Here is a 25,937-nt window from a genome sequence, read left to right as displayed (position 1 = left end):
CCTATATGATTAAGCTTTTAAATGATATCTACCTATCTGTTCTGAGCAGTTTGTTTCTGACATTGGCTCTTTCTAGCTTTCAGTGTCCTCTCTCCCCTCTTTCCCTCCCCACTGTTCCTTTAAACCTTGCATGTGGAAGCATGGCTCTGGTCTAGGGAAAAGCCTGTCTGTCTACCTGCTGAGGGTTGGCCACATTTCACAGGCCACCTCACCAATTAGCCTCAAGTCAACAAGCACTCTGTTACATAAGGAGCCTGATTCCTGCCGAATGTTGCCATCCCAGAATAAGGAGAGGATAAGGCCCCTCTAAATTTAGTATCTAATTGGCAGCCATGGAAAGTGAGGCCTTAAAGTAAACCCTTGGAGATCTGGGCTTCTGCTGGCTTTTATGTGCCTGGATAATGTATCCTTCTCAGAAAACTGCTTTTCAGCTTGGCCTGAATTTGGCAAATTTCCCCTCCCTACTTGCAATTCACCTAGCTCCTCCTGTTCAGATTTGAAACCTTTGAAGAGTTCCTATCAAGGACTATGAAATGACTGGTCAGTCTTTGCTGTGAGTGATTATTCAGTGTATTGATTTCATGTGATTCTGTTTTGATAACAATTTATTCATCATAACAATAGCTATCATTAATTCTGTGTGCTGGGCACTTTACATACATTATTTCATTATTTCTCTCAACCAAACTGTGAGATCAGCATTGTCGCCATCATTTCTCCATCATTTGTCTAAGAAAAGAGACCCTCAGAGAAGTTAAATAAATGTCTAAAGGCTACGTAGCTATTAAATAGTTGAATTGAGACTTGAACCCAGAACTTAACACACTTTTCCACTATGCCACATCACCTTAGCTGGATTAATGAGGACAGTTAATGTGTGTGGCAAGAAAGACAGTGGGGGAAACCTGAGCATTAGAGCCAAGGAGTCTGTAGACAGACGGGGTTCCCTCTCTTCCACCTTGCATGGAGTTTTCATTTAGCTCCTGTGGAACCTAAACCTTGTGAGCTACACTGTAATTAAGAAGTTCTTTTCTTTTCTTTTTTCTTCATTTTAAACTAAAAATGTAATGTTCAGAACTAGGCATTTTATAGTCATGTACTGATGAGTGTACCCTTTTAGGTGTTGATTGAACAAAATAAATATGTGAATAATTGGTATAACCTGTTTGAAAATCATCAGCTTTTTAACTTTACCAGCAGATTTTCTTTGCATGGTCATGTGAAGATAATATCTATTTATTTTACCTTCAGCTTAAAATGACCCAAGCAAGGCTGATGGTCAAAGAAACTTCTTTTGGCAGGGGTAAAGGGAGTGAGAGGTGGCAAGGGACACAAGGCATTTGAAGATGGTGAGAGAAAGGAGAGTACTGGAATATATATTAAGAATGTTAATTTTAATTCTGCCACTGAGCCACTGATGAACTGTGTAACCTTGGAGAAGTCACTATACCTTAGTTTTCTTTTCTGTAGAATAAGTTTAGACTAGCTAATATCTGTTGGCCCTTTCCCATGCTAGAATTCAGTATTCTTTCTGCCCATGAGTTCAGTGTAAGATCTGGATCGAGTGTATATTTGGGTTTTGTTTATATAATGCAGAAATTTCCTGTCCCTTCTCTGGATTTTGTGATTTGAATACAATACTAAGAAGTTCAGGTCAATCTACAACCTGGTCTCCCAACCTGCCACGAGTTAGATTACTTTTAGGACATTCCTAGGTATATATGAAGTTAACTACCCACTAATTATATTCGGTGCTCTTTTTTATTTAAAATATTTATTTATGGCTGCATCGGGTCTTAGTTGCAGCCCTCGGGATCTTTCATTGTGGCATGTGGGCTTTCTAGTGGTGGCATGCAGGCTCAGTAGCAGCAGCATATGGGATCTTAGTTGCCTGACCAGGAATTGAGCCCATGGTCCCGGCATTGGACAGTGGATTCTTAACCACTGGACCACCAGGGAAGTCCCTGGGGGCCCTTTAAAGATTTCTGTGTGGGAGCTGTAAGAAGAACCATTTGTCTGTCTTCTCTGTGATCTTTCCTACTTTAGAAGCTTGTGTTGGAAAATGCTGATAATTTAGCTATTCCTATTTCTCCACTCAGTTGCTCATGGGCAGGATCCATGCCTTGTTTGTAATCTATATTCCTAGTTTCTAAACATCAGAGCACAGTTCAATAAGTAGGGAGTGACTAAATAAAAGGTTGCTTCCACTCCGCTTAAAAACCATACTTCTTCCTTACCCTCAGTTCCAGGATGCCTTAGCCTTGCTCTTCATGATATTTGCAGGTTTGTCTACGTCTGGGATACCACAAGCAGGAGGATTTTGTATAAGCTACCGGGCCATGCTGGCTCCATCAATGAAGTGGCTTTCCACCCCGATGAACCCATCAGTAAGTCTGTCCTGACTGGGAGTTTACTTGCTTCAGGTCTATGATTCAGTGATATAGTTGGATAAAAGAATGATGTTTCTTAATGTTCAGATATAAACTGGAACTTACCTTTTATTGGCTAGCTAAGCTAAATAATGGGACTTGAATTGTTGAGAAAATATAACTTTTTCCAGGGCTGAGAATAAAAAGCAGAAGCATATTTACAAAATGACTGGCATAGACATTGATTCTTCTCTTCTAGAATGACTGAGGTCTTTTTCTTAAGGCTTGACTGACAAGGAAAATCAAGATTTAGACCCGGATAATGTATTTCCCATAGCATGGTCCACCCTCATGATTTTGAAAGAATTCAGATTGAAAAGCCAAGCTATAGTTTCCTGTGAATGGTGATTAGGAGGAGGGGAATTTAAGCTAAATCCAGTTGCTCTTTTATACCAAAATTGCCTCTTGACATAAGAGCCCTTAAACACCAAGTCTCCTTGAGCCTTCATTATTTCCAGTTATCTTCTCTATTCTCTTCACCTCAGTTCTCTCAGCATCCAGTGACAAGAGACTATATATGGGGGAGATTCAGTGAAGATATGGAATGAAAACTCTACAAGACTACTTGACCCTGAGACCTCAGACAGCATAAGTGGCATCAAATGATGTCCAGGCCAGCATCCTCCCTTCAGATGAAGATCGTTAGCAGCAAGAAATGAGGAGGAGGTAGCCATGTTCCAAACCACCAGTGTCCCAGTTCACCAGGATGACTAAGGCAAGCTTCCAGTGGCCTCCTAAAACCACCTGCCAGATTTCAGGGATTGTTTGATTTTTTTCCTCTTTTTTTTTTTTTAAAATAAGGTTTCTTCAAAAGGACAGACATTGGTTGGTTCATCATTTCCTGTTTGCTAATCCAGGCTGAAGACAGGGAATGTGACTGAAATGTATTTGTCGGGTTTTTTTTTTTTTAAGTTCAATAACTTGTATGATATTTTCTTTCTTTGTTTCTCTGACTCATTTTGTATTAAAAGCCAACTAGATGTCTTTTTACAGGAGCCATGTGGATTGAATTTATTGCTGTCTTTTCTCTGAGGCTTGATCACTGTAAATCTGAGAGCATGGTGTGACCAGGGGATACATACAACCCACTTAAATTTCCAAGAAGCTGAACATGGTCTGTGTCTACACTGCCAAAAGCACTTTTCTGAACAGCAATCAGCAGTCCCTACCCTCTGATTTCCTGAAGTGGGCAGATTTGCAGCATTCTCAGCCGGTAGCAATAGCATTGGCTAGAATAGCTCAATTCAAAAGGAATATGAGAGGACCTCCCTGGTGATCCAGTGGTTAAGAATTCGTCATACAATGCAGGGGATACTGATTCCATCCCTGGTCTGGGAGGATCCCACTTGCCATGGAGTAGCTAAGCCCGTGCACCACAGTAGACTACTGAAGCCCACACACTTAGAGCCCATTCTCCACAAGAGAAGCCACTGCAATGAGAAGCCAGTGCACCACAACGAGAGAGTAGCCACCACTGTCTGCAACTAGAGAAAGCCTGCATGTGGCAACCAAGACCCAGTGCAGCCAAAAATAAACAAATCTTTTTTAAAAATTGGTGCTACTGAGCCATGACATTGTCTAAGGCTTAGTTACTTTCTACCCCCACAGCAGGTTACTGCTGTCTCTGGATGGCAGGGTGACTATGCCCAGCACACAAAAACCAGCACTAATGAAGCCCATCTGGCACTGGGGACTGGAGTCTTCTTTTCTGAATCTCCTGTCTCAATATAGAGGTCTTCACGCCTCCAGCCTGTTCTGAACATGTTTGGTTTTATACTTACAGCTCACAAACTGAATCATCTGTTTACCTTAAGTTAGAAAGAGGATGGAGGTTTTTTGGGATCTTAGTTCCCCAACCAGGGGTTGAACTCATGCCCCCCTCCAGTGTCTTAACCACTGAACCACCAGGCAAGTCCAAGAAAGAGGATGGTTTTAAGTGAGCATATGTTCAAGATTTAACTCATTAATGAAGCAGCCAGCAGAGTGATAAACCTGTCAAACCAATTACTTCTAATACAGAGAATAAAGTACACTGGAAACAGAAACTACTGTTTCTGAGAGTTAAGGGGGTTTCACAGATTATGTGATTATGCTTAGGTTGGGACTTAGATACTGAGGAGTAGGACTCTGCCAGGTGGGCATGAAACATGTGCATTCTAAGAAACAGCAGGCACAAGTTTGAAAGATTGGTGTATTTTATGAACCAAAAGAGCTTCAGCATGGTTAGAGGTGGGGAGCTGCAAAATTAAGTAGGAGCCACATCCTGAAGAGCTTGTACTTCGTGTAACTGATCTTACAGGTTGAGGTTTCCTCAAGTGTATTCCACGGAACACTGTTTCCCGGGTATGTTAGAAACATTGGGGCATAAAGATGCCATGCTCAAATGAGTTCAGGAACACTTGGGTAAATAAAGTGAAACAGGTTTCTTGACTTCAGGAATGCTTAGAACGTCTATTAAGTACAGAGGGATCGTCAAAAGGAACAGTGACTCAGATTTCAGATGTAAGCAATAATTATATGTATGGTTCTGCCTTTTGCCAGACGAGACTTGGCCAAAGATGGCTTGCAAGCTACTTTTCACACCTCTGTCACAATCACAGGTTACTCCCTAATCCCTTATAGATACCTAGTCTACATACCTCAGAATTACTTCTCTCAACCCACCTTCATCTTTCTTGGCTTGGGATAAAACAAGACTTGAACCTTGACAGTGCTCTTTTAAAAGCCTACCAATCCCTTGAGACATTGGCAGTGATTGGGAAGAACCAAGGCCCTGGCAACTTCAAGGGCTTTCCTCTAACTTTAGCCTCTTCGCTCCTCCCAAGAGCCTTCTTCAAAGGCTGGGTAGAAGCCATTAGCAGGAAACAGCAGCACCAGTTAAATTTGTAGGGAATAGGCCCTAGCCTGGGGAATAAAGTTTGGAGCGTAAAACATCCCTAGAGGGTGCAAATTGTGTTCTCACTTTGGGAGAGATGGATTGCTCCCAAATGAGTAATGGCATCTCTGGTTTTCAGTTAATTTCCCTTTATGACTTCCACAGTCTTTGGCACTTAATACCACTGGCACTTAAGGAGCCAAATCTTTTTTTTCACTGGGTGGTTAAATTTTGTGAGTTGAATTGTCAGGGAGGTGGATTTGGACCGGTTAGGGCTCTTAACAGAGTTGCTTCTTCACAACAAACTAGAGTTATTTGTTTCTCCTGATAGACCTAAAATCTGCTGCTTGTTAATATCTCAAGGTGTGTGGATAGGAAAGTGAGATGAGAGAGCCCTGAGCACTTTGGGGCTGCAGGCAGTTGAACCTAAGGGACAGGCCGTTTGAGTTAGGACAGTATTTCGCCTTACAAGAGATTTTAGCTGCATCCCAGGACAGAAGGCGCCAGACTTGAAAAGACAGCCCCTATTCCTGTGGGACCAGATAAAGCCAGGTCTGACTTCTGAGCCTACCCTCTGCCCTCTGGTCAGTTGTCTCTAAGTTGCAGACCCATAATGATCCTTCTTCAAAAAAATAGCCCTGGACGGGTATCCAGCCTCTCCACACCAACTCTGAGTTATCTCAAACTCCTCCTTTCTTCTAGGCTTCAACTTCTTTTCTTCACTTGCCTCCGTAACTCACCTACACTCTTAGATTCTTCTCTAATTTATATCCTCTAGAGCAGTAGTTCTCAAGTCTGCACAATTTTGCTGCCCAAGGGACATTTTCAGTGTCTGGGGACATTTTCAACCATCACAGCTGGAGGGACACTGCACGTCTAGTGAGTAGAGGCCAGAGATGCTCAAAGAAGTAGGTGCTTGGGACTTCCCTGGCAGTCCCCCAGTTAAGAGTCTGCCTGCCAAAGCAGGGAACATGGGTTTGACACCAGGTCAGGGAAGATTCTACAGATGGCGGGGTAACAAACCTGTGCACCGCAACTACTGAGCCCTTGTGCCTGGAACCCAAGTTCCACAGGAAGAGAAGCCACTGCAATGAGGAGCCTGGGCAAAGAAGAGTAGCCCTGACTTGCCAAAACTAGAGAAAGCCCAAGGAAGACCCAGCACAGCCATAAATAAATATGTAAGTATATAAATAAGTAAATGTTTTATTTTTTTAAAAGAAAAAGTAGGTGCTCCAAAATGTCATTAGTGACGCTGTTGAGAAACCCTGCTCTAGAGCCATGATTCTCAAACTGTGGTCTCAAACATTAACATCAGCATCTCCTGAGAATGCACTAGAAATGCAGTCTCAAGAGCTCTGCCTCAGACCTACAGAATCAGAAACTTTAGGGTAAGAAGGTGTTCAGCAATCTGATTTAACAAGTCCTCCAGGTGACTTCCCTGGTGGCTCAGATGGTAAAGTGTCTGCCTACAATGAGGGAGACCCAGGTTCAATCCCTGGGTTGGGAAGATCCTCTGAAGGAGGAAATGGCAACCCACTCCAGTACTCTTGCCTAGAAAATCCCATGGACGGAGGAGCCCGATAGGCTACAGTCCATGGGGTCACAAAGAGTCGGACACAACTCAGTGACTTCACTTTCACTTTCCAGATGATTCTCTAGTGGTAAAGAACCCTCCTGCCAATGTAGAAGACACAAAAGACAAGAGTTCTGTTCCTGGGTGGGGAAGATCCCTTGAAGGAGGGTGTGGCAACCCACTCCAGTATTCTTGCCTAAGGAATCCCCATGGACAGAGGAGCTTGGCTGGCTACACTCCATAAGATTGCAAAGAGCAGGACACGGCTGAAGCCACTTAGCATGCACACACCAGGTGATTCTGATGCAAGTTTGAGAACCACTGCTGTAGTCTCAGAAACTTTTCCTCTTTCCTGGGAGAGCCATCAAGACTTCTGTTTACTTAGTGATAGTTGTCTATGTAACGATGTAACTGTTCGTTTTGGCTTAAGTGGTTTATCTCACTTGTTACATCTGGGACAAAGCTTTCAAAGAACAGGAGTAACAATAACAACTAAGACCAACCAGCTGATAAGTGGCAAAGCCAAGACATAAATCCAACTGGAAATCTTACCTTATCACCACAGTGTGACTTTTAACCTTGAACGCACATTAGAAGCAACTGTTGTTCAGTTGCCCAGTCATGTCTGACGCTTTGCAACTCCATGAACTGCAGCATGCCAGGCTTCCCTGTCCTTCACCATCTCCTGGAGTTTGCTCAGACTCATATCCATTGAGTCGGTGATGCCATCCAACCATCTCATCCTCTGTCGTCCCCTTCTCCTCCTGCCTTCAATCTTTCCCAGCATCAGGGTCTTTTCCAGTGAGTCAGCTCTTCACATCAGGTAGCCAAAATAGTGGAGAGTCAGCTTCAGCATCAGTCCTTCCATTGAATATTCAGGGTTGATTTCATTTAGGGTTGACTGGTTTGATCTTGCTGTCCAAGGGACTCTCAAGAGTCTTCTCCAGCACCACAATTCAAAGGCATCAATTCTCTGATGCGCAGCCTTTTTTATTGTCCAGCTCTCACATCTATACACAACTACTAGAAAAAGCATAGCTTTGATAGTACAGACCTTGGTAGGCAAAGTAATGTCTCTGCTTTTTAATACACTGTCTAGGTTTGTCATGGCTTTTCTTCCAAGGAGCAAGCGTCTTTTAGTTTCATGGCTGCAGTCACCATCTGCAGTGATTTTGGAGCCCAGAAAAAATCTGTCACTGTTTGCATTGTTTCCCCATCTCTTTGCCATGAAGTGACGGGACCGGATGCGTGATCTTAGTTTTTTGAATGTTGAGTTTTAAGCCAGCTTGTTCACTCTCCACCTTCATCAAGAGGCTCTTTAATTCCTCTTCTCTTTCTGTCATAAGGGGTGGGGAATGAGTGAATTTAGTTCAGATGACCATTATATCTAACTGTGGACAAGAATCCCTTAGAAGAAAAGGAGTAGCCCTCATAGTCAACAAAAGAGTCCAAAATGTAGTACTTGGATGCAATCTCAAAAACAACAGAATGATCTTGGTTTGTTTCCAAGGTGAACCATTTGATACCACAGTAATCCAAATCTATGCCCCAACCACTAATGCCGGAGAAGCTGAAGCTGAACAGTTCTATGAGGACCTACAAGACCTTCTAGAACTAACACCAAAAAGAGATGTCCCTTTCATCAGAGGGGACTGGAATGTAAAAGTAAGAACTCAAGAGATACCTGGAGTAACAGGCAAATTTGGCCTTGGAGTACAAAATGAAGCAGTGGTGGTGTTGGTTTAGTCACTTAAGTTGTCTGACTCTTGCAACCCCATGGACTATAGCCCGCCAGACTCCTCTGTCTATGGGATTCTCCAGGCAAGAATACTGGAGTGGGTTGCCATTTCCTTCTCCAGGGATCTTCCTGACCCAGGAATCAAACCCAGGTCTCCTGCATTGCAGGCAGACTATCAACTGAGTTATGAGGTAAGCCCAAAATGATGCAGTTTTGCCAAGAGAATGTGCTGGTCATAGCAAACACCCTCTTCCAACAATACAAGAGACAACTCTACATATGGACATCACCAGATGATCAATACTGAAATCAGATTGATTATATTCTTTGTAGCCAAAGATGGAGAAGCTCTCTACAGTCAGCAAAAACAAGACTGGGAGCTGACTGTGGCTCAGATCATGAACTCATTATTACAAAATTCAGACTTAAATTGAAGACAGTAGGGAAAACCACTAGGCCATTCAGGTAGGGCCTAAATCACATCCCTTATGATTATACAATAGAAGGGACAGATTCAAAGCATTAGATCAGATAGAGTGCCTGAAGAACTATGGACAGAAGCAATTCGTGTGGCAATGATCAGTGATCAAATTGTAACACTACAGGATGTGGCGATCAAAATCATCCACAAAAAAGAAGTGCAAAAAGGCTAAATGGAAAAAAAAAAAAAAAAAAGGCTAAATGGTTGTCTGAGGAGGCCTTACAAATAGCTGAGAAAAGAGAAGCTAAAGGCAAAGGACAAAAGGAAATATACCCATCTGAATGCAGAGTTCCAAAGAATAGCAAGGAGAGATAAGAAAGTCTTCCTCAGTGATCAATGCAAAGAAATAGAGGAAAACAATAGAATGGGAAAGACTAGAGATCACTTCAAGGAAATTAGAGATACCAAGGGAACATTTCATGCAAAGATGGGTACAATAAAGGACAGAAACAGTACGGACCTAACAGAAGCAGATGATATTAAGAAGAGGTGGCAAGAATACACAGAAGAACTGTGTTAAAAAGGTCTTAATGTCCCAGATAATCACAATGGGTGTGATCAATCACCTAGAGCCAGACAGCCTGGAGTGAAGTCAAATGGGCCTTAGGAAGCATCACTAGGATTAAAGCTAGTGGAGGTGATGGAATTTCAACTGAGCTTTTTCAAATCCTAAAAGATAATGCTGTGAAAGTGTTGCACTCAATATGCCAGCAAATTTGGAAAATTTAGCAGTGGCCACAGGACTGGAAAAGTCAGTTTTCATTCCAACCCCAAAGAAGGGCAATGCCAAAGAATGTTCAAACTACTGCACAATTGCACTAATTTCATGTGCTAGCAAAGTAATGCTCAAAATCTTCAAGCTAGACTTCAATACTATGTGAACCTAGAACTTCCAGATATTCAAGCTGGATTTAGAAAAGGCAGAGGAACCAGAGACCAAATAAGCTGAAACTTACAAGTTTGTCCAGGAAGCAGAAGATGATCCACTGTGGTCATCTCTGTCTGATTGACTATTGGGCAGAAACAGTCCTTTGTACAGAAAAATGACCCGTGAGTTTCCTTCAAAGTATAGCATCCAAAAGTATTAGAGCCAGAAAGCACCTTACAGGTACTTAGGTCATCTAATCCAACCTCATTTGCAGAAGGAGAAACTGAAAGTATATCCTTTATACAAGGTCACATGCGAATTAAGTTAGACATTTTATTCATTCAGGAAACATTAATTCAACAGGCCTCTGTGGTGGGCCCTGTGCTGTGCCCTGAGAATACAGAAATGACTGAGTCATAGCCTCATCTTTGAAGACTCACAGGGCAGAACAGTGGGGAGAGAAACAAAAATCACGGCTTCTCAAAAACTTATCCACATAAATGCCTTAATGGCAGAGGAGAATGAACTGGAGCAGGAATGAAGAACTCCTAAAATTAACAACTTTGAAATTTCACCTTGAATCTACAAAAATGTATGATTTTCCCCCTCCACTTTTAAAAAAGTTCCGAACATAAAAATTGAAATATTAACATAGTATATATGTATGTTCCGCCTAGATTCAATAATCTCTTCTGGTAGCTTTGAAATATATATACTGCCATGTGTAAAATAGATGGCTAGTGGGAGGTTGCTGAATAACACAGGGAGCTCAGCTTGGTACTCTGTGACAACCAAGAGAGGGAGAATAGGGAGGGGGTAGCTCACGAGGGGATATATGTATACTTATGACTGCTTCATGCTGTTGTCCCAGAGAAACCAAAACAACATTGCAAAGCAATTATCCTCCAATTAAACAAATTTTTGAAAAAAACTTTCAATGACTATTGAAAGTAAGATGCAGTCATCATAATTCTTTACTCCCAAATATCCCTAAATACTCCAGTAGGTCTCTCCTGAAAACATTCTCTCTCATAGCCACAATACAATTACCACCTCTAAGAAAATTAACAGCAATTCCATAATATCTAATGATCATATTAAAATTTCCCCATTAAAGTATCTTTTATAGCTAATTTTTCAATCTAGAATCAATCAAGTTTTATGCTTTGGGGTATTCTATCTCTCCAATGCCTCTTAATCTAGAACATTCCCCCATATTTTTCCCCCAGTGAAATTGACTACTTAAATGTATCTGATTTTGTGTGCTGCTTCATAATATAGCTGTGCTAGTTGGACAATAGTGAATGTTTCAAATGAGGAACCAAGTGAAACTGGTGCCCCAGAAAGATGTGCGCATTTATGTGAGTTTTGTGTCTTCTTGTGTTCTTGTTTTAGAAACAAATATAAATATGAAATTCAAATTCAGTCTCATATATATTGTCAGAGGTATGCCTGCAAACTAGGAGGCAGTGGCTATGGAGAATTTAGACAAGGTTTTACTGAGGAAATGATGCTTTAAGTGAATCTTAAAGGAAGATGGGAAATTGAGGGAGAGAGATCTGAGAGGGGAATTAAGTACTGTCTGGGCAGCAGACAACAAACTGGTGTGATCAGAAATAACACCCAGCACGTGGTGATGGTAACAGTTTATTTGGGGAGTGACAGATGAGTAGAAATCTTGGAAAGTATTGGAGTCAGGTTACAAAGAGTCTAAAAATCAAGTGGGCAGCTTTGGGCTTCATTGTATGGAAAGGAAACCAGCAAAGTTCTCTTGGTACTCTGCATAGGAGGTCAGCCACTCCTGAGGCTGCTTTTGATTCTGGTATCACCTCAAAGTGCAGAGCCAAGACAAGAGGATTTTAAGAAAGCAGATTTACACTCAACAAAGAAAGCAGCTGAGTCAGATCTGTCCACACACAGAATGGTGGAGAGGTCCTCCGCTCTGGAGTGTACAAGTAGAAGCTGGGTGACCATTTGACAGGAATGTCTGTGTTGTATTGATTAGATGGTTAGAGCTGCTCATCAGAATCCCTGGGGAATATATTCTTAAAATACCTGTAACCAGGTCCCACCTGCAGAGATTTTGTTGGAGTTGAGCTGGTGTGGGGCCCTAATCTAGGTGCAGGTGGTCTGCACACTAGTATTTGGGAGCCGCTCGGTCAGAGGACCACTGTGGTCCTTTCTAACTCCACTCTTCTGAGTTTACATGCTGTTTACCTAAGATGGTAATTTTAGAATTCAGGAAATTGTTTGCTGTGAAAGGATGTCTGGTTGAAGGCTTATGGAAAATGATAAGGGATTGAGAATCCCATCAGAGCATTTGGGACCTGCAGGAGGGGCCAGGCCTGAGCTGACCCTGTCTGTTTTCCTATCCCCAGTTGGCCCTTGGGCAAACCCAGCGCAACGTAATAAAGGCCCAGGGTATTATGGGGCCGATTGGAGAGAGCCTCCTGCCATCTCTCAATGTCCCCAGCTCAGCTGGCCTGAGGGCAGATTTTAACTGAAAGCCCATGTGGCCTCTAAAGGCTAGTGAAAAGGGAGATTAGTCTTGGCTGTTGGCAGATTCTGTCCTAGGCATTCTGGGCCTAGACAAGGAAAGTCAACTTTCTAAAGGCTTTACTGCCATCAGAGCTATTTAGGATTTCCTGACCTAGACTGTGCCTGTTCATATACAACCTGTTCTTCCTCTTCCTTTTTTCTCAACCATTCTTTCTTATCAGAGATTTTTCTTTTTTCCTCCAACCAATTTCCTTTCAGGTAATTTCCTTTCAGGAAGTTGGAAAGGAGTGGTGATAGGAAGGAGGCAACAGGCAGTAAAAAGTATGTGTAGAAATCAAAGGGAAGGGATCATATCTCCTAAACACAACTTGCTGTTAAACACTTCTGTGTTGGGACTTCTTTTTTGTCTAGCAGCCTACATTTCAGGCATCAGCTTTTCTTGAAGTTTTCCATCACTGCCTGTACCCAAGCAGAGTTCGTCATTTTTTCCACTATTAATTTTCTGTACTTCATTGGCACTTTGCTATTCTGTGTATCACTCATAACAATCTGTTTATTCGTCCGCCTCACCCACAGGCCCAAGAGTCACAAACTCAGATGCCATCAGGGCCCAGAGAAGAAAGGCAAATGGGTGAAGCTGCTGGGTTTAGGGAAATAAGTATTGTACAATGTCACGCTGTAGGCCAGTGTGCTAACTCTCCAGCCTTTAGCCCAAAGATTGTCAGGGGCAGCTACCCCATTCATCTTTGATTCCACAGTTCCTAGCTCAGTGCCTGACACTGTAATGGAAATGACTTGGAGTTCTTGAGATACAACTCTGCCTTAATGTGCTATGTGACATAACAGAACTCACTCAACCTCTCTGCTCTTCTGTCTTTCAGGTTCTCCATTTGGTTTTCTTTGCCAGCCATGTAGCTATGCAGGATCTTAGTTTCCTGACCAGGGCTTGAACCTGGGCCTAGGCAGTGAAAACACAGAGTCCTAGCCTCTGGACTGTGAGGGAATTCCAGGGATCTCCATTTCCTCATGTCTTACCTCTTCGAAAAAGGCATTTTGCAGAGCATCTCAGCCAGTGGATTTTTCACTTGGTTCCTGACAGACTTTGGCTTGAGGTGCTGATCTGGGGCCTTCACAAGATGAGAGAGCAAACCGAAACAGCAAGCTGCCAGTCCTCTTTCTCCACACACCAGAGGGCTCCTGCATTCTCTCTCTCTCTTTTTTTTTTTTTTTAGTTTTAAAAATGTATGATTTCTTTTGAAGAGAAGAGTCTGCTGCTAAAAAGTATGAAAACCATAAGGAATGCAATACGTTCTGCCTAGATTCAAATCCTGATTCTTCCACTTTCTTGTTGTATCAGGCAAGTGATCTAACCTCTCTGAGCCTCAGTTCCCTCTCCTAGAAACTGCAGGTGGTGATAATAGTACCCATTTCGAAGAGCTTCTGTGAGGTTTAATGAGTTAACTCATGGAAGTGGCTCTGAACAGTGCCTGCGCAGAATGCTTGAGAGGTGTCATATTGAGGTCTTCATCCCTAGTCCTGGCACAAAACTTGTAAAACTCTTGCAGTGTCCTCAGTGATAGGGAGAGTCTCTTCTTAGTCACAAGTCCCTTTTGATCACACCTGAGTTTATTCTAATGAGGTGACTCAGGATGAGACCCGTAGACAGACCAGAAAGACCAAGTGACTAAAGACGGAAATTTTAGCCCCTCCTACTGAGCTCCAGGGCTTCCCTGGTGGCCCAGATGGTAACGTGTCTGCCTGCAATGCGGGAGACTCGGGTTCGATCTCTGGGTCAGGAAGATCCCCTGGAGCAGGAAATGGCAATCCACTCCAGTACTCTTGCCTGGAAAATTCCATGGACGGAGGAGCCTTGTGGGCTACAGTCCATGGGGTCGCAAAAAGTCAGACATGACTGAGTGACTTCATTTTCTTTTCTCACTGAGCCCCAGGAAGGAGGGCAGTAGTCAGTGACCAAGCTCAGTAACAACTCTTGAACACTGAGATCCTGAGAAGTTGTCAGGTTGGTGAATCAGCTGAGAAGGTTGTGCACCGCAGCTCCACAAACACAGACGTGCCCAGGACCCTTCCAGACCTCACACTACACACCTTTTCATCTGGCCGTTCATTAGTATCTTTTATAATAAACCAGTAAAAGTAAGCAAAGTGCCTTTCTGAGTTCTCTGCACGGTTCACAGACAAATTATCCAACCTGAGAAGGAAGTCCTGGGGGGACCACTCTATAGCTGGTTGGTCAAAAGTAAGGATGGCTAGAGATTTGCAACTAGCTATCTGAAGGAGAGGCAGTCTTGTGAGACTGAACCTTGATGCTGTGGGTCTGTGCCAACCTGGGTAGTTAGTGTCAGAATTGAATTGTTGGATCATCAGCTGGTGTTGGAGAATTGGTTGGTGTCAGAAAACACCCCAGAAGCTGTAATTAATGAGCATGTTCAGTCCTCTAACTTGGAAGGAAAAATTAATACCATTTCCTCTATCATATGAGTGAACTTTCTCAGAAACCTTCAGTGTTTCAACCCACAGAGGGACGAATGGTGGAAGATTGAGACACAGCATCTAAACTTGGCTTAGGTCAAGGGAAGAATGTAGCACCTCAGAAATGTCCTCACTTTAGCTGCTCCTGATGCATCTCTCTCAGGGGCTGACCATGATCCTGCCTTCTCACTCCGGAAGTGTGGGTATATTCTGAGTCATCTCTGTCCTTTATTTCTAAATCCTGCTTCATTTCCTCCACATTCTTTCCCTAGTCCAAGGGTTAGTCATCTTTTGTGTCAATTACTCCAAGCCCCTCCTGACATCATCCTCAGCTCCTAACACCCCCAACTTCTCGCCAAAGATGTTTCTGTCTCTACAATTAGATTGCCTTCCCCCTTAACATCCTGGACTTCCTGGTGGTAAAGAGCATGGATATGCTATGGCCCAAGGCAGAAATATTCTTTCACCACGTATTTGCTGACTTCTGACACGATCCAAGCTCTGTGGGCTGTAGAGATAATTTATGACATAGTCATGGCTCCAAATAACAGCAAGGAGAGATAAGAAAGCCTTCCTCAGTGATCAGTGCAAAGAAATAGAGGAAAATAATAGAATGGGAAAGACGAGAGATCTCTTCAAGGAAATTAGCGATACCAAGGGAACATTTCATGCAAAAATGGGCTCAATAAAGGACAGAAATGGTAGGGACCTAGCAGAAGCAGAAAATATTAAGAAGAGGTGACAAGAATACACAGAAGAACTGTACAAAAAAGATCTTCATGACTCAGATAATATCCATGGCGTGCTCACTCACCTAGAGCCAGACATCCTGGAATGTGAAGTCAAGTGGGCCTTAGGAAGCATCACTATGAACAAAGTTAGTCCAAGTGATGGAATTCCAGTTGAGCTATTTCAAATCCTAAAAGATGATGCTGTGAAAGTGCTGCACTCAATATGCCATCAAATTTGGAAAACTCAGCAGTGGCCACAGGACTGGGAAAGGTCAGTTTTCATTCCAATCCCAAAGAGAGGCAATGCCAAAGAATGCTCAAACTACCGCACAATTGCATTCATCTCACACGCTAGTAAAGTAATGCTCAAAATTCTCCAAGCCAGGCCTCAACAATACGTGAACCATGAACTTCGAGATGTTCAAGCTGGTTTTAAAAAGGCAGAGGAACCAGAGATCAAATTGCCAACATCCACTGGGTCATCAAAAAAGCAAGAGAATTCCAGAAAAACATCTATTTCTGCTTTATTGACTACGCCAAAGCCTTTGACTGTGTGGATCACAATAACCTGGAAGATTCTGAAAGAGATGGGAATACCAGACCACCTGACCTGCCTCTTGAGAAATCTGTATGCAGGTCAGGAAGCAACAGTTAGAACTGGACATGGAAAAACATACTGGTTCCAAATCAGGAAAGGAATACGGCAAGGCTGTATATTGCCACCCTGCTTATTTAACTCATATGCAAAATACATCATAAGAAACGCTGGGCTGGAAGAAGCACAAACTGGATTGTGATGATCAAGATTGCCAGGAGAAACATCAATAACCTCAGATATGCAGATGACACCACCCTTATGGCAGAAAGCAAAGAAGAACTAAAGAGCCTTTTGATGAAAGTGAAAGAGGAGAGTGAAAAAGTTGGCTTAAAGCTCAACATTCAGAAAACTAAGATCATGGCATCTGGTCCCATCACTACATGGCAAATAGATGGGGAAACAGGGGAAACAGTGGAAACAGTGGCTGACTCTATTTTTCTGGGCTCCAAAATCATTGCGGATGGTGACTGCAGCCGTGAAATTAAAAGACACTCCTTGAAAGGAAAGTTATGACCAACCTAGACAGCATATTAAAAAGCAGAGACATTACTTTGCCAACAAAGGTCCATCTAGTCATGGCTATGGTTTTTCCAGTAGTCATGTATGGATGTGAGAGTTGGACTATAAAGAAAGCTGAGCACTGAAGAGTTGATGCTTTTGAACTGTGGTGTTGGAGAAGACTCTTGAGAGTCCCTTGGACTGCAAGGAGATCCAACCAGTCCATCCTAAAGGAGATCAGTCCTGGGTGTTCATTGGAAGGACTGATGTTAAAGCTGAAACTCCAATACTTTGGCCACCTGATGGGAACTGACTCATTGGAAAAGACCCTGATGCTGGGAAAGATTGAAGGCGGGAGGAGAAGGGGATGACAGAGGATGAGATGGTTGAATGGCATCACCAACTCAATGGACATGAGTCTGGGTAAACTCCGCGAGTTGGTGATGGACAGGGAGGCCTGGCATGCTGCGATTCATGGGGTAGCAAAGAGTTGGACACGACTGAGCAACTGAACTGAACTGAACTATGGGAAGGAAACCAGCAAAGGTCTCTTGGTACTCTGCATAGGAGGTCAGCCACACCTGAGGTTGCTTTTGATTCTGGTGTCCTCTCAGAAGAGGAGAGGAGATCAGTCCTGAGTGTTCATTGGAAGGATTGATGTTGAAGCTGAAACTCCAATACTTTGGCCACCTGATGCAAATAGCTGACTCATTTGACAGGGAGGCCTGCCATGTTGCAAGTCCATGGGGTTTTAGAGTTGGACACGACTGAGTGACTGAACTGAACTGAACTGAACATGGTCCTCCTAGAACTCACAGTCTATGGGGAGAAACAAAATCATACAAGGACAGTAAATCCCAGTAAAAACTCTCATGGAGATAACACGGGCCACAGGTCAACCCACAGGAGGGTGCCTCCTTGAGGCCATAGTGTTAAGGAAGGTCTGGGTTTGGTGGGGGGAGTAACAAGTGAGCTGAAATTTGAATAGGATGCCTCCAGCCTGAGCATTCAGATGGGAGATGCATTCTAGACAGAACAACACATGCAAAACATAGAAGTAAGAGATGGCATGATGGGAGGTGGGAGGGGGGAACGGGATGGGGAACACATGTAAATCCATGGCTGATTCATGTCAATGTATGACAAAAACCACTACAATATTGTAAAGTAATTAGCCTCAAACTAATAAAAATAAATGAAAAAAAAAAAGAAAAGAAAAGAAAAAGAGATGGCATGGTATGTGTGTGGTGTGGGCAAGACTTTGTCTGAATGAAATGACCCAGGGGCAGAGGCTAGTTCTGCTGATGTCAGGCCATCAGCCCTGGTCCCATAGGACAGACTTAAAAGTAAGTCAGCCTGTCTTGGAGCAGGGTGTCACAGGCATGATGTGATACAGCCAAGAGCCTGGCAAGCACAGGTCACAGCCCCAGTGGAATCTGCTGTTATTAGGAGTAAATGAGATAGTGTACGTCAAGTACCTGGCTCAAAGCAAGCACTCAATAAATGGAAGCTATTATTGTTATTATTACTGAATTGCATTGTAAGTGTCATGAGGGAACTGGCAGATGCTGTATGTGGAAGGGGCTCCAGAGAGGATCTGCTAGAGAACCATTACATCTGGGCTAAGACTTTGCCGGGCTGGTTCTTTTTCTTTTGTGGGAAATGGACTCTGGAGAATCTGATGAAACCTGTGGACCTTCTCCCAAGAAAAAGACACATCTGTTCAGATGATGATTTGTGTATTATTTCAGGGACTTCCCAGACTCCTGGAGGCCTGTCTAGTCATGGAAACTGGTTGGACACAGCTGTTATTTGCCAAGCATAGTTGAGAAAAGAACCCACTCTTATCTCAGCTTATTATTCTAAGTGAAAAACCTCACCTCACATAATTTTTTTTTAATTTTTTAAAATTAATTTTTGTTGGAGTATAGTTACTTTATACTAGAGAAGGGAATGGCAACCCACTCCAGTATTCTTGCCTGGAGCTCCCCAGGAACAGAGGAGTCTGGAGTCCATAGGGTCCCAAAGAGTCAGACATGATTGCCATGACTGATCACACACAGAGTTGCTTTACGGTGTTGCATTTCTGCTCTGCAGCAAAGTGAATCAGTTATATGTATACATTTGTTCCTCCTTCCCTGGTGGCTCAGATGGTAAAGAAACTGCCTGCAATGCAGGAGACCCAGGTTCGATCCTTCGGTCAGGAAGATTCCTGGACAAGGAAGTGGCTACCCACTCCAGTATTCTTGTCTGGAGAATACTGTGGACAGAGGAACCTGGCAAGCTACAGTCCATGGGGTTGAAAAGAGTCGGACATGACTGAGCGACTCACATTTTAACTTTATACATGTGTTCACTCTTTTTAAGATTTCCTTCCCATTTAGCTCACCACAGAGTATTGAGTAGAGTTCCCTGTGCTGTATAGCAGGTTCTCATTAGTTATTTTACACATGAAGTGAAAGTGAAGTCATTCAGTCATGGCTGACTCTTTGCCACCATACAGACTGTAACCTGCTAGGCTCCTTCGTCCATGGGATTTTCCAGGCAAGAATACTGGAGTGGGTTGCCATTTCCTTCTCCAAGGGATCTTTCCAACCCAGGGATTGAATCTGGGTCTCCCACATTGCAGGCAGACTCTTTACCGTCTGAGCCACCAGGGATGTATTTTTGTCAATCTAAATCTCCCAGTTCATTCACCCCTCTACATAATTTCAAATCTACGAATCATCTGTGTGGTTTTTAAAAAATAATTAAATTTATTTATTTTTAAAATGAAGGATAATTGCTTTACAGTATTGTGTTGGTTCCTGCCAAACATCAACATGACTCAGCCATAGGATGTATACCTACATCCCCTCCCTCTTAAAGTCTTGGGACTTCCCAAGTGGGGCTTCCCTGGTGGCTCAGAGATTAAAGTGTCTGCCTGCAATTCGGGAGACCAGGGTTCGATCCCTGTGTCAGGAAGATCCCCTAGAGAAGGAAATTGCAACCCACTCCATATCCTTGCCTAGAGAATCCCATGGACAGAGGAGACTTGTGCTCTACAGTCCACGGGGTTGCCAAGAGTTGGACATGACTGAGCGACTTCACACTTTAACTTTGGGACTTCCCTGGTGATCCAGTGGTTAAGACTCTGCCTTCAAATGCAAGGAGTACAGATTCAATCCCTGGTTTGGGTAACTAAGGTCCCACATGCTGTATAACACAGTTAAAAAAAACACAACTATGAGGCAAAAAATAAAATAAATTAAAATACCTAGTGGCATGCTGCCAAGTGGGTGGAGGAGGGAGACCAGTGAAGGGACCATTCTAATAATCCAGGAAGAAAACAGGGCTGGCTTCAGGGACATGTACCCTCTGCAGTCACAGGGGACCCTCCCTGTGCTTATTTTTATGCTCTGCTGTGTTTTCATTCCTAATGAGCCATAAGGAGCCTTGCGCTTTCATTTGGCACTGGACTCCACAAATATCTTGCCAGTCGTAGGAGAACTTATGCATTTGAGTGCTCACTCTGTGTTGTTCAGTCGCTCAGTCGCGTCCAACTCTTTGCAACCCCATGGACTGCAGCATGCCAGGCTTCCCTGTCCTTCACTCTGTAAGCTGCACTAAAGTGGCAGAGCGGCAACTGGACCCCAGGCTGCTTGGGTCCAGAAGCATAGGTCTTAGTCTGTGTCACTGTGCCTTGTGTGTCCAGAGTGCTAGTGAGACTGGAGAAGAGGTGAAAGAATAAGAAACATTCATTCTTGGGGACTTTCCTGGTGGTCTCATAGTTAAGAATCTGCCTTGCAAGGAAGGGGATTGATCCCACATGCCACTCAAGCAACTAAGCCTGCAGTGCCCCCACTTATACCTGATGTAGCCAAAAATAGATAAATTTTTTGAAAAGAGACATTCTTTCTTTTTCCAGAACACTATTCCCCACCTTGGCCTTTCCTTCCAAGTCTGGGTATCAATGCCATGTCCTAAAGGAGGCTTTCCTGGTCTCCAAACTTGAATTACAGCCCCCTATTCTTTTACTCTTCCCAATCTTTTAAGGCGCTTATCAGAATTTGTCATTATGTATTTGTATGTTTTCTGGTTTTGATGACAATCTGTCTCTAGACTATTCTCTCAGTGAATGCAGAGGTTGGTTCATCCCCTTATCCCCCAGTGGAGATCCTGGTACCTAGTAGGTATTCCATAGATATCAGCTGGAAGGTAAGTTCACAGAATATAATGACAGGTCAGATGGGATAGAGAAGCCCCCTGAAGATGATGCAGAGATTCCCACTTGAGTGATGCTAATCCTCAAAATGACTGTAAGAAGTTAGGAGTGGTGCTGGAATGAGTAAACGGATTGGGGATGTGTTTGAGAGTTTGAATGCTTTTCAAGGGGTGTCTTAGAGAAGGCAGTTTTCCACTGACAAGTCCTTCTTCACTCCCTCCCTACTGCTGCCTGGGATAGGGGGACTACAGCCCCCTGGGCAGACCTCTGCCATCAGGCAACTCTGTGCTCATGCCCCTGGGAGCCTGCCTGTTCCCTAGCCTGGGAAGCTCAGTGGGTCCTGGAACAGCGCTGCAGGCCTCATTTCTGGATCATAGGGGCCCCAGGGGTGTGGATGCAGTCAGGTCGGGCTCAGTAAATGCCAGTGAGAGGGAAAGAGGGAAGGAAGAACTCTGGAGGGAGGCTGGGATGGGGAGCAAATCTGGGAACTGGAGTGGAAGGAAATAGAGGCCAAGGTTGGAGCCTCCGGGCCCTGGAGACAAGGTGGACAGAGGCATGCTCCACACTCTTGGGAGACCCGGCACAGAGCTAAGCGCTTGAGTCACATAACTGCATTTCATCTTTGCGGCAACACAAGAGTAATCATTATTGCTCTTATTTTGTTAAGAAAACGGAGGCCCAGAGAGGTGACGTGATTTGCCCAAGGTCACACAGCGAGCGAGCTTGAAGTCTGGGTTTGACCCAAGCCTGCCCTCCGCTCACTTCATTCCCTGACTCTTCGGCTCTGCTCTCGGTTTCCCTACCCCTTCTCCCCACCCCTCCGCTTCCTTGGCCGCCCCGCCCCACCTCTCTCTTCGCCTCCTCTCCCCTCCCCTCTCTCTCCCCTGCCCTCCCTCTCAGCAGCCGCCGCGGCGGCCGAGCCACGTGGTGGGGCCGGGAAACCGCGGCCGCCGAGCGCCCGGGCGGCTGCCCCAGCTGGGCAGTGCTGCTCTGCGCTGCGCCGCGCTCGGTGCCTGCGCTCCCCGCTCCGCGCTCCCCGCCAACCGCCCCGGGGCGGGAGGCGCGCCCGGCAGCGGGGCGTCCAGACAAAGGAGGCGCGGCAGAGCCGGCGCGCGGGCGGACGGACCATGGACTCCGAGCGCGAGCGGCCGGCACCAGCCCTGAGGACCCGGCGCTCCAGGGCCCGGCCCTAAGGCGCCCGGCCCCGCCGCCCGGGGCGCCCAGCGCGGAGGACGCGGAGCCCGCGCGGCACGGAGGAGGCGGCGGCTGCCGAACTAGAGGGGCGCCGCGGCGGTCGGCGCGCGCGGCCCCCGGAGCCATGGGCAAGTGCAGCGGGCGCTGCACGCTGGTCGCCTTCTGCTGCCTGCAGCTGGTGAGCGCCGCGCGCCCGGGCGGCCGGGCCGGGCAGGGTAGGGCGCGGCGGGGCGGGGTCCGGGGGCGAGCCGGTGGGGTGGGTGAGTCTGGGTGTGGGTCTGGGGCGAGCGCCCGGGTTGGGGGTGGTCTGGAGTCACGGAGCGGACGGGCGGAGCCTGCTCCTGCGGGCCCAGCTGTCTCTTTGTGTGTGCCTCTCGCCCGGCGCTCCCCGGTCCCCGAGTGCGTCCTGTGCGCGAGTCCGCGCCCGCCCCGCGCCTGGGGCTCCGCGCAACTGGCCCGCACCGGACGAGTGGCCTCCTGCTGGGGAGATGCGCTGTGGGACTGTGGCTCTCCGGGGCTCGGGGGGTGTGTCCGAGGAGGGTGTGTGGATCCCTTGAGGTCCCTGCCGTGTGTTTTCCTCCAGATCACTCGTTTGCGTGGGTCTCTGCCTCTGGTCTCCGCCCCACTGAGCGTTTCTCACAAACTCTCTGCTCCTGTGTGTGTCTCTCTCCGCGTTTCTCCTTGGTATGTGTCTAGATCTCTGACCATTCCTGGTCCATGTTCATCTGTGTGTGGGGGGATCTTAGACTCCAAGAACCGTTCACTCCTTTGTGCTCTTCCTGCCCGCCTCCACCCTCCTGTCTGGGCAGGCCTAAGAGCCCCTCCCTGGAGAGGGTCACAAGGAGCTACTAGGTCCTGGGCCAGCTGACCAACCAGGTGCGGGACTGCTCTCCCTGCTTTGGCTGTGACCACCTTAGCGACAGGCATTGTCAGTCTTTCCACCAGAGGGGTGGGGTGTAGGGGGGGTGTGAGGGTGGGGGGGTGTGGAGGGGGTGAGACAGGGCTGGCACAGATGGGAGCGGAGATACTTGGGTGCCCAGGGAGGGTGGGAGTATCTGGGGACACTGTACATAATCCCAGCTCAGGGAAATCAGGTTCTTGTCTCAGGGAAGCCAGGGGAGTGAATTTGGGGGCTGAAGGGGACCAGCTCTGCCCCTCAATACAGACTCTGGCAAGTGAGTTTGGGAAGGTGGTTAAGGAGAGGCCAGGATCTCCTGCCTATGCTAGAGCGGAGGTCTAACCAGTAAAGAGGTCTCGTCTGGGTTCCACTTTTGCCTGCATCCATTGCCCTTCCTCCACCACTGGTGTGTACATACAGTAAAGCAGAAGGAAGCTTTGAGTGTGGATATACAGATCCCATTCATCTTTCTTCTCTCCTCTTGGGGACCCCAGCCCCAAACACTCCATCGACAGACCTGCCCTCTTGGACAGTGGCCCAAACAGCTGGGCCCTTAAGATCGGAGCCCTGCTCCCAAATGTGGGCTGCAGGGCAAGTGACATCTTGGTCAGCCTTTCTGTGAATTGCTCATCCTTGAGGTTGGCAGGGGGGATTAATTAAGATCAGGTAGAATGGAAACTCCAGAAGGGCAGAGATTATCTGTTTTGTTCCTGCTAAATCCCCAGCAGCTGGAACAGTGCCTGGCACTCCATTAATATTTGTAAAGTAAATGAGTGAATCAGTTATTTGGCAACTCCTGGCTCCAGTACAAACACCCTTCTTTATCTCCTTTCAGGAACATAAAATTCCAAAAAGTGCTGAAACTTTCCAAGGAATTTTCTTTCTGTGTTAATTTTAAAATTCTAAACTAGGACTTTTTCTTATTAGAGAAGTAACATACAGGGATGTCTTGGTGGTCCATTGGCTAAGACTCCTCACTCCCAATGTAGGGGGCCCGGGTTCAAGCCCTGGTTAGGGTATCTAGATCCCACATGTAGCATCTAAGAGTCTGCTTACTGCAACTTAAGATCCACATGCTGCAAAAAAAAATAATAATAATAGGAGAGAAAAAGAAAGAAAAGTAACACACATTTTATAAAATGATTAAATCAATAAATAACCAAATGGAGCAGAAGATAAAGACGTTTCCTTCTATGCCCAGTCCCATACCCCAGAGACAAGCACTATTAACAGTTTAACCCATGGTCATTCTCTGTTGTTGATAATAACAGTCCTTAGCTTTGGGGAACAGTTACTAGGTGCTAGGTGCCCTTGTAAGCACTTTTCCATGTATTAATTCATTTAATTCTCATAACAATCCTATGAATTTATTGGTCCAGAGTTCTCTAGTTAGGGGCTATGAAGCCAGGCAGCTGACCAGCATCCTCCCTTGCCTTCTTTACTGGAAAATAAGTAGTTCTGGCTGTGATGAGAGGTGCTTACTTCTCTGTAGATAAATGAAGGTGGCAAGGCAGTCTCCCTGCTTCTCTCTTACCTGCCTCTGTAGCTCTCCCCAGCTCAGCTAAACCCACCTTTCCACTTGGAGGGTTCACTAGCATAAGCGGCTCTGGAATCCAAGACCTGGGTGGGATTCTGGTCCTTCTGAGTCTTAGCTGGATGCCTTTGGGCAGCTTGTGAGCATTCCATGAGATAATCTGGGGAGGTGCTCCAAGGAGGGACTTGAAAATTGGTCTCTTGGGTCTGTTGCTCTCTCTGGGCCGATTGCAGAGTGGGTCCCTTCAGCTGTCGCTAATCCCCAGGAGCCTCTGCTGCCTCGTGGTCTCGGCAATGTGCTCCTGGATGGTAGATTTCACCAACCTGACCATCCCAGGGAGAAGGGAGCCTGTTTTCTCATCCAATGGAAAGGGGCAGAGAAGGAAGAGGCCATTAAATGTTTCTCAGCTAAAAACTTTTGCAGAGGAACTGTATCTTTTTTTTTTTTCTCATGTGGGGTTTGATGATTACAATAAAACTGCCCAGTTCTAACCACTCTTCTGAAGTTGGGTTAGCCTTGCTTTGGGTGAGGGAGTAGGGTGTGAGGGTGCACCAGAGGGTGGAAGAAGCAGGTGAGGGCGGAACTGTTGCAAGTTCAGGGGACAAGCCTCTGGAGTTTGACAGGACAGACGTGGGATTGAGTCCTGGCTTTGTCACTTCCTAGCTGTGTGGTCGTAAGCAAGTTGCTTGACCTCTCTGACTCACATTTTGTCATCTGTTAAATGGAGATGATAGAAACAGTCCCCAGGGGACTTCCCTGGTTGTCCAGTGGTTAAAAATCTGCCTTGCAATGCAGGGAAAACCTGTTTGATCCTTGGTCCAGGAAGATCCCACGTGCCGCAAGGCAACTAAGCCTGGGCTCTGGAACCTATACCTACCAAGCCTACATGTTGCAACTACTGAAGCTCCTGCACCCTGGGACCTGTGGAAACTAGAGAAGCCACCGCAATGAGAAGCCTGTGCATCTCAACTAGAGTAGCCTCCGCCCTCTGCAACTAGAGAAGGCTCGAGCAGCAACAAAGACCCTGCACAGCCAAAAATAAATAAATATATTTTCAAAAAAAGAAAAGAGTGCCCAATCCTTAGGGCTGTTGTGAGGGTTAAATGCATATAGCTTGCACTGTGCCAGGCACAGAATAAGCATTCAATAAACTATAACTTTTTTTGTTGTTATCTTTTTAGAAAAAAATTTTTAAATGCATTTTTTTCACTGCACCGGGTCTTCGTCGTTGCACTCAGACTTTCTCTAGTTGCGGAGAGCGGGGCTTACTCTCTAGTTGTGGTGTGTGGGTTTCTTATTGCAGTGGCATCTCTTGTTGCAGAACACA

General features: G+C 45.5%; 2 protein-coding genes across 3 annotated transcripts in view; both read left to right on the top strand.

The window, feature by feature from the left end:
* The window catches only part of SNRNP40 (small nuclear ribonucleoprotein U5 subunit 40), a 33,622-nt gene extending 30,198 nt beyond the window's left edge, over window positions 1–3,424 (top strand). Inside the window, exons 9-10 of the mRNA XM_043446162.1 lie at window positions 2,284–2,387; window positions 2,915–3,424. Of these exons, the coding sequence (XP_043302097.1) occupies window positions 2,284–2,387; window positions 2,915–2,964 (154 nt within the window). The 3' untranslated portion in view covers window positions 2,965–3,424. The remainder of the gene's footprint in view (window positions 1–2,283; window positions 2,388–2,914) is intronic.
* Window positions 3,425–21,883: 18,459 nt separating this feature from the next.
* NKAIN1 (sodium/potassium transporting ATPase interacting 1) overlaps window positions 21,884–25,937 on the top strand; it is a 44,308-nt gene continuing 40,254 nt past the window's right edge. The window contains exon 1 of one of the 2 annotated variants that reach the window (XM_043445601.1): window positions 21,884–22,356. In XM_043445601.1, coding sequence (XP_043301536.1) covers window positions 22,303–22,356 — 54 coding nt within the window. In that variant the 5' untranslated portion in view covers window positions 21,884–22,302. The remainder of the gene's footprint in view (window positions 22,357–25,937) is intronic. The other variant, XM_043445600.1, reaches the window with a different exon arrangement.

Source organism: Cervus canadensis, chromosome 24 (genome assembly GCF_019320065.1).
Source record: "Cervus canadensis isolate Bull #8, Minnesota chromosome 24, ASM1932006v1, whole genome shotgun sequence".
NCBI classification, from domain to species: Eukaryota; Metazoa; Chordata; class Mammalia; order Artiodactyla; family Cervidae; genus Cervus; species Cervus canadensis.
The sequence above is the reverse complement of the archived record's forward strand: the minus strand, read 5'-3'. Positions and strand labels throughout refer to the sequence as shown.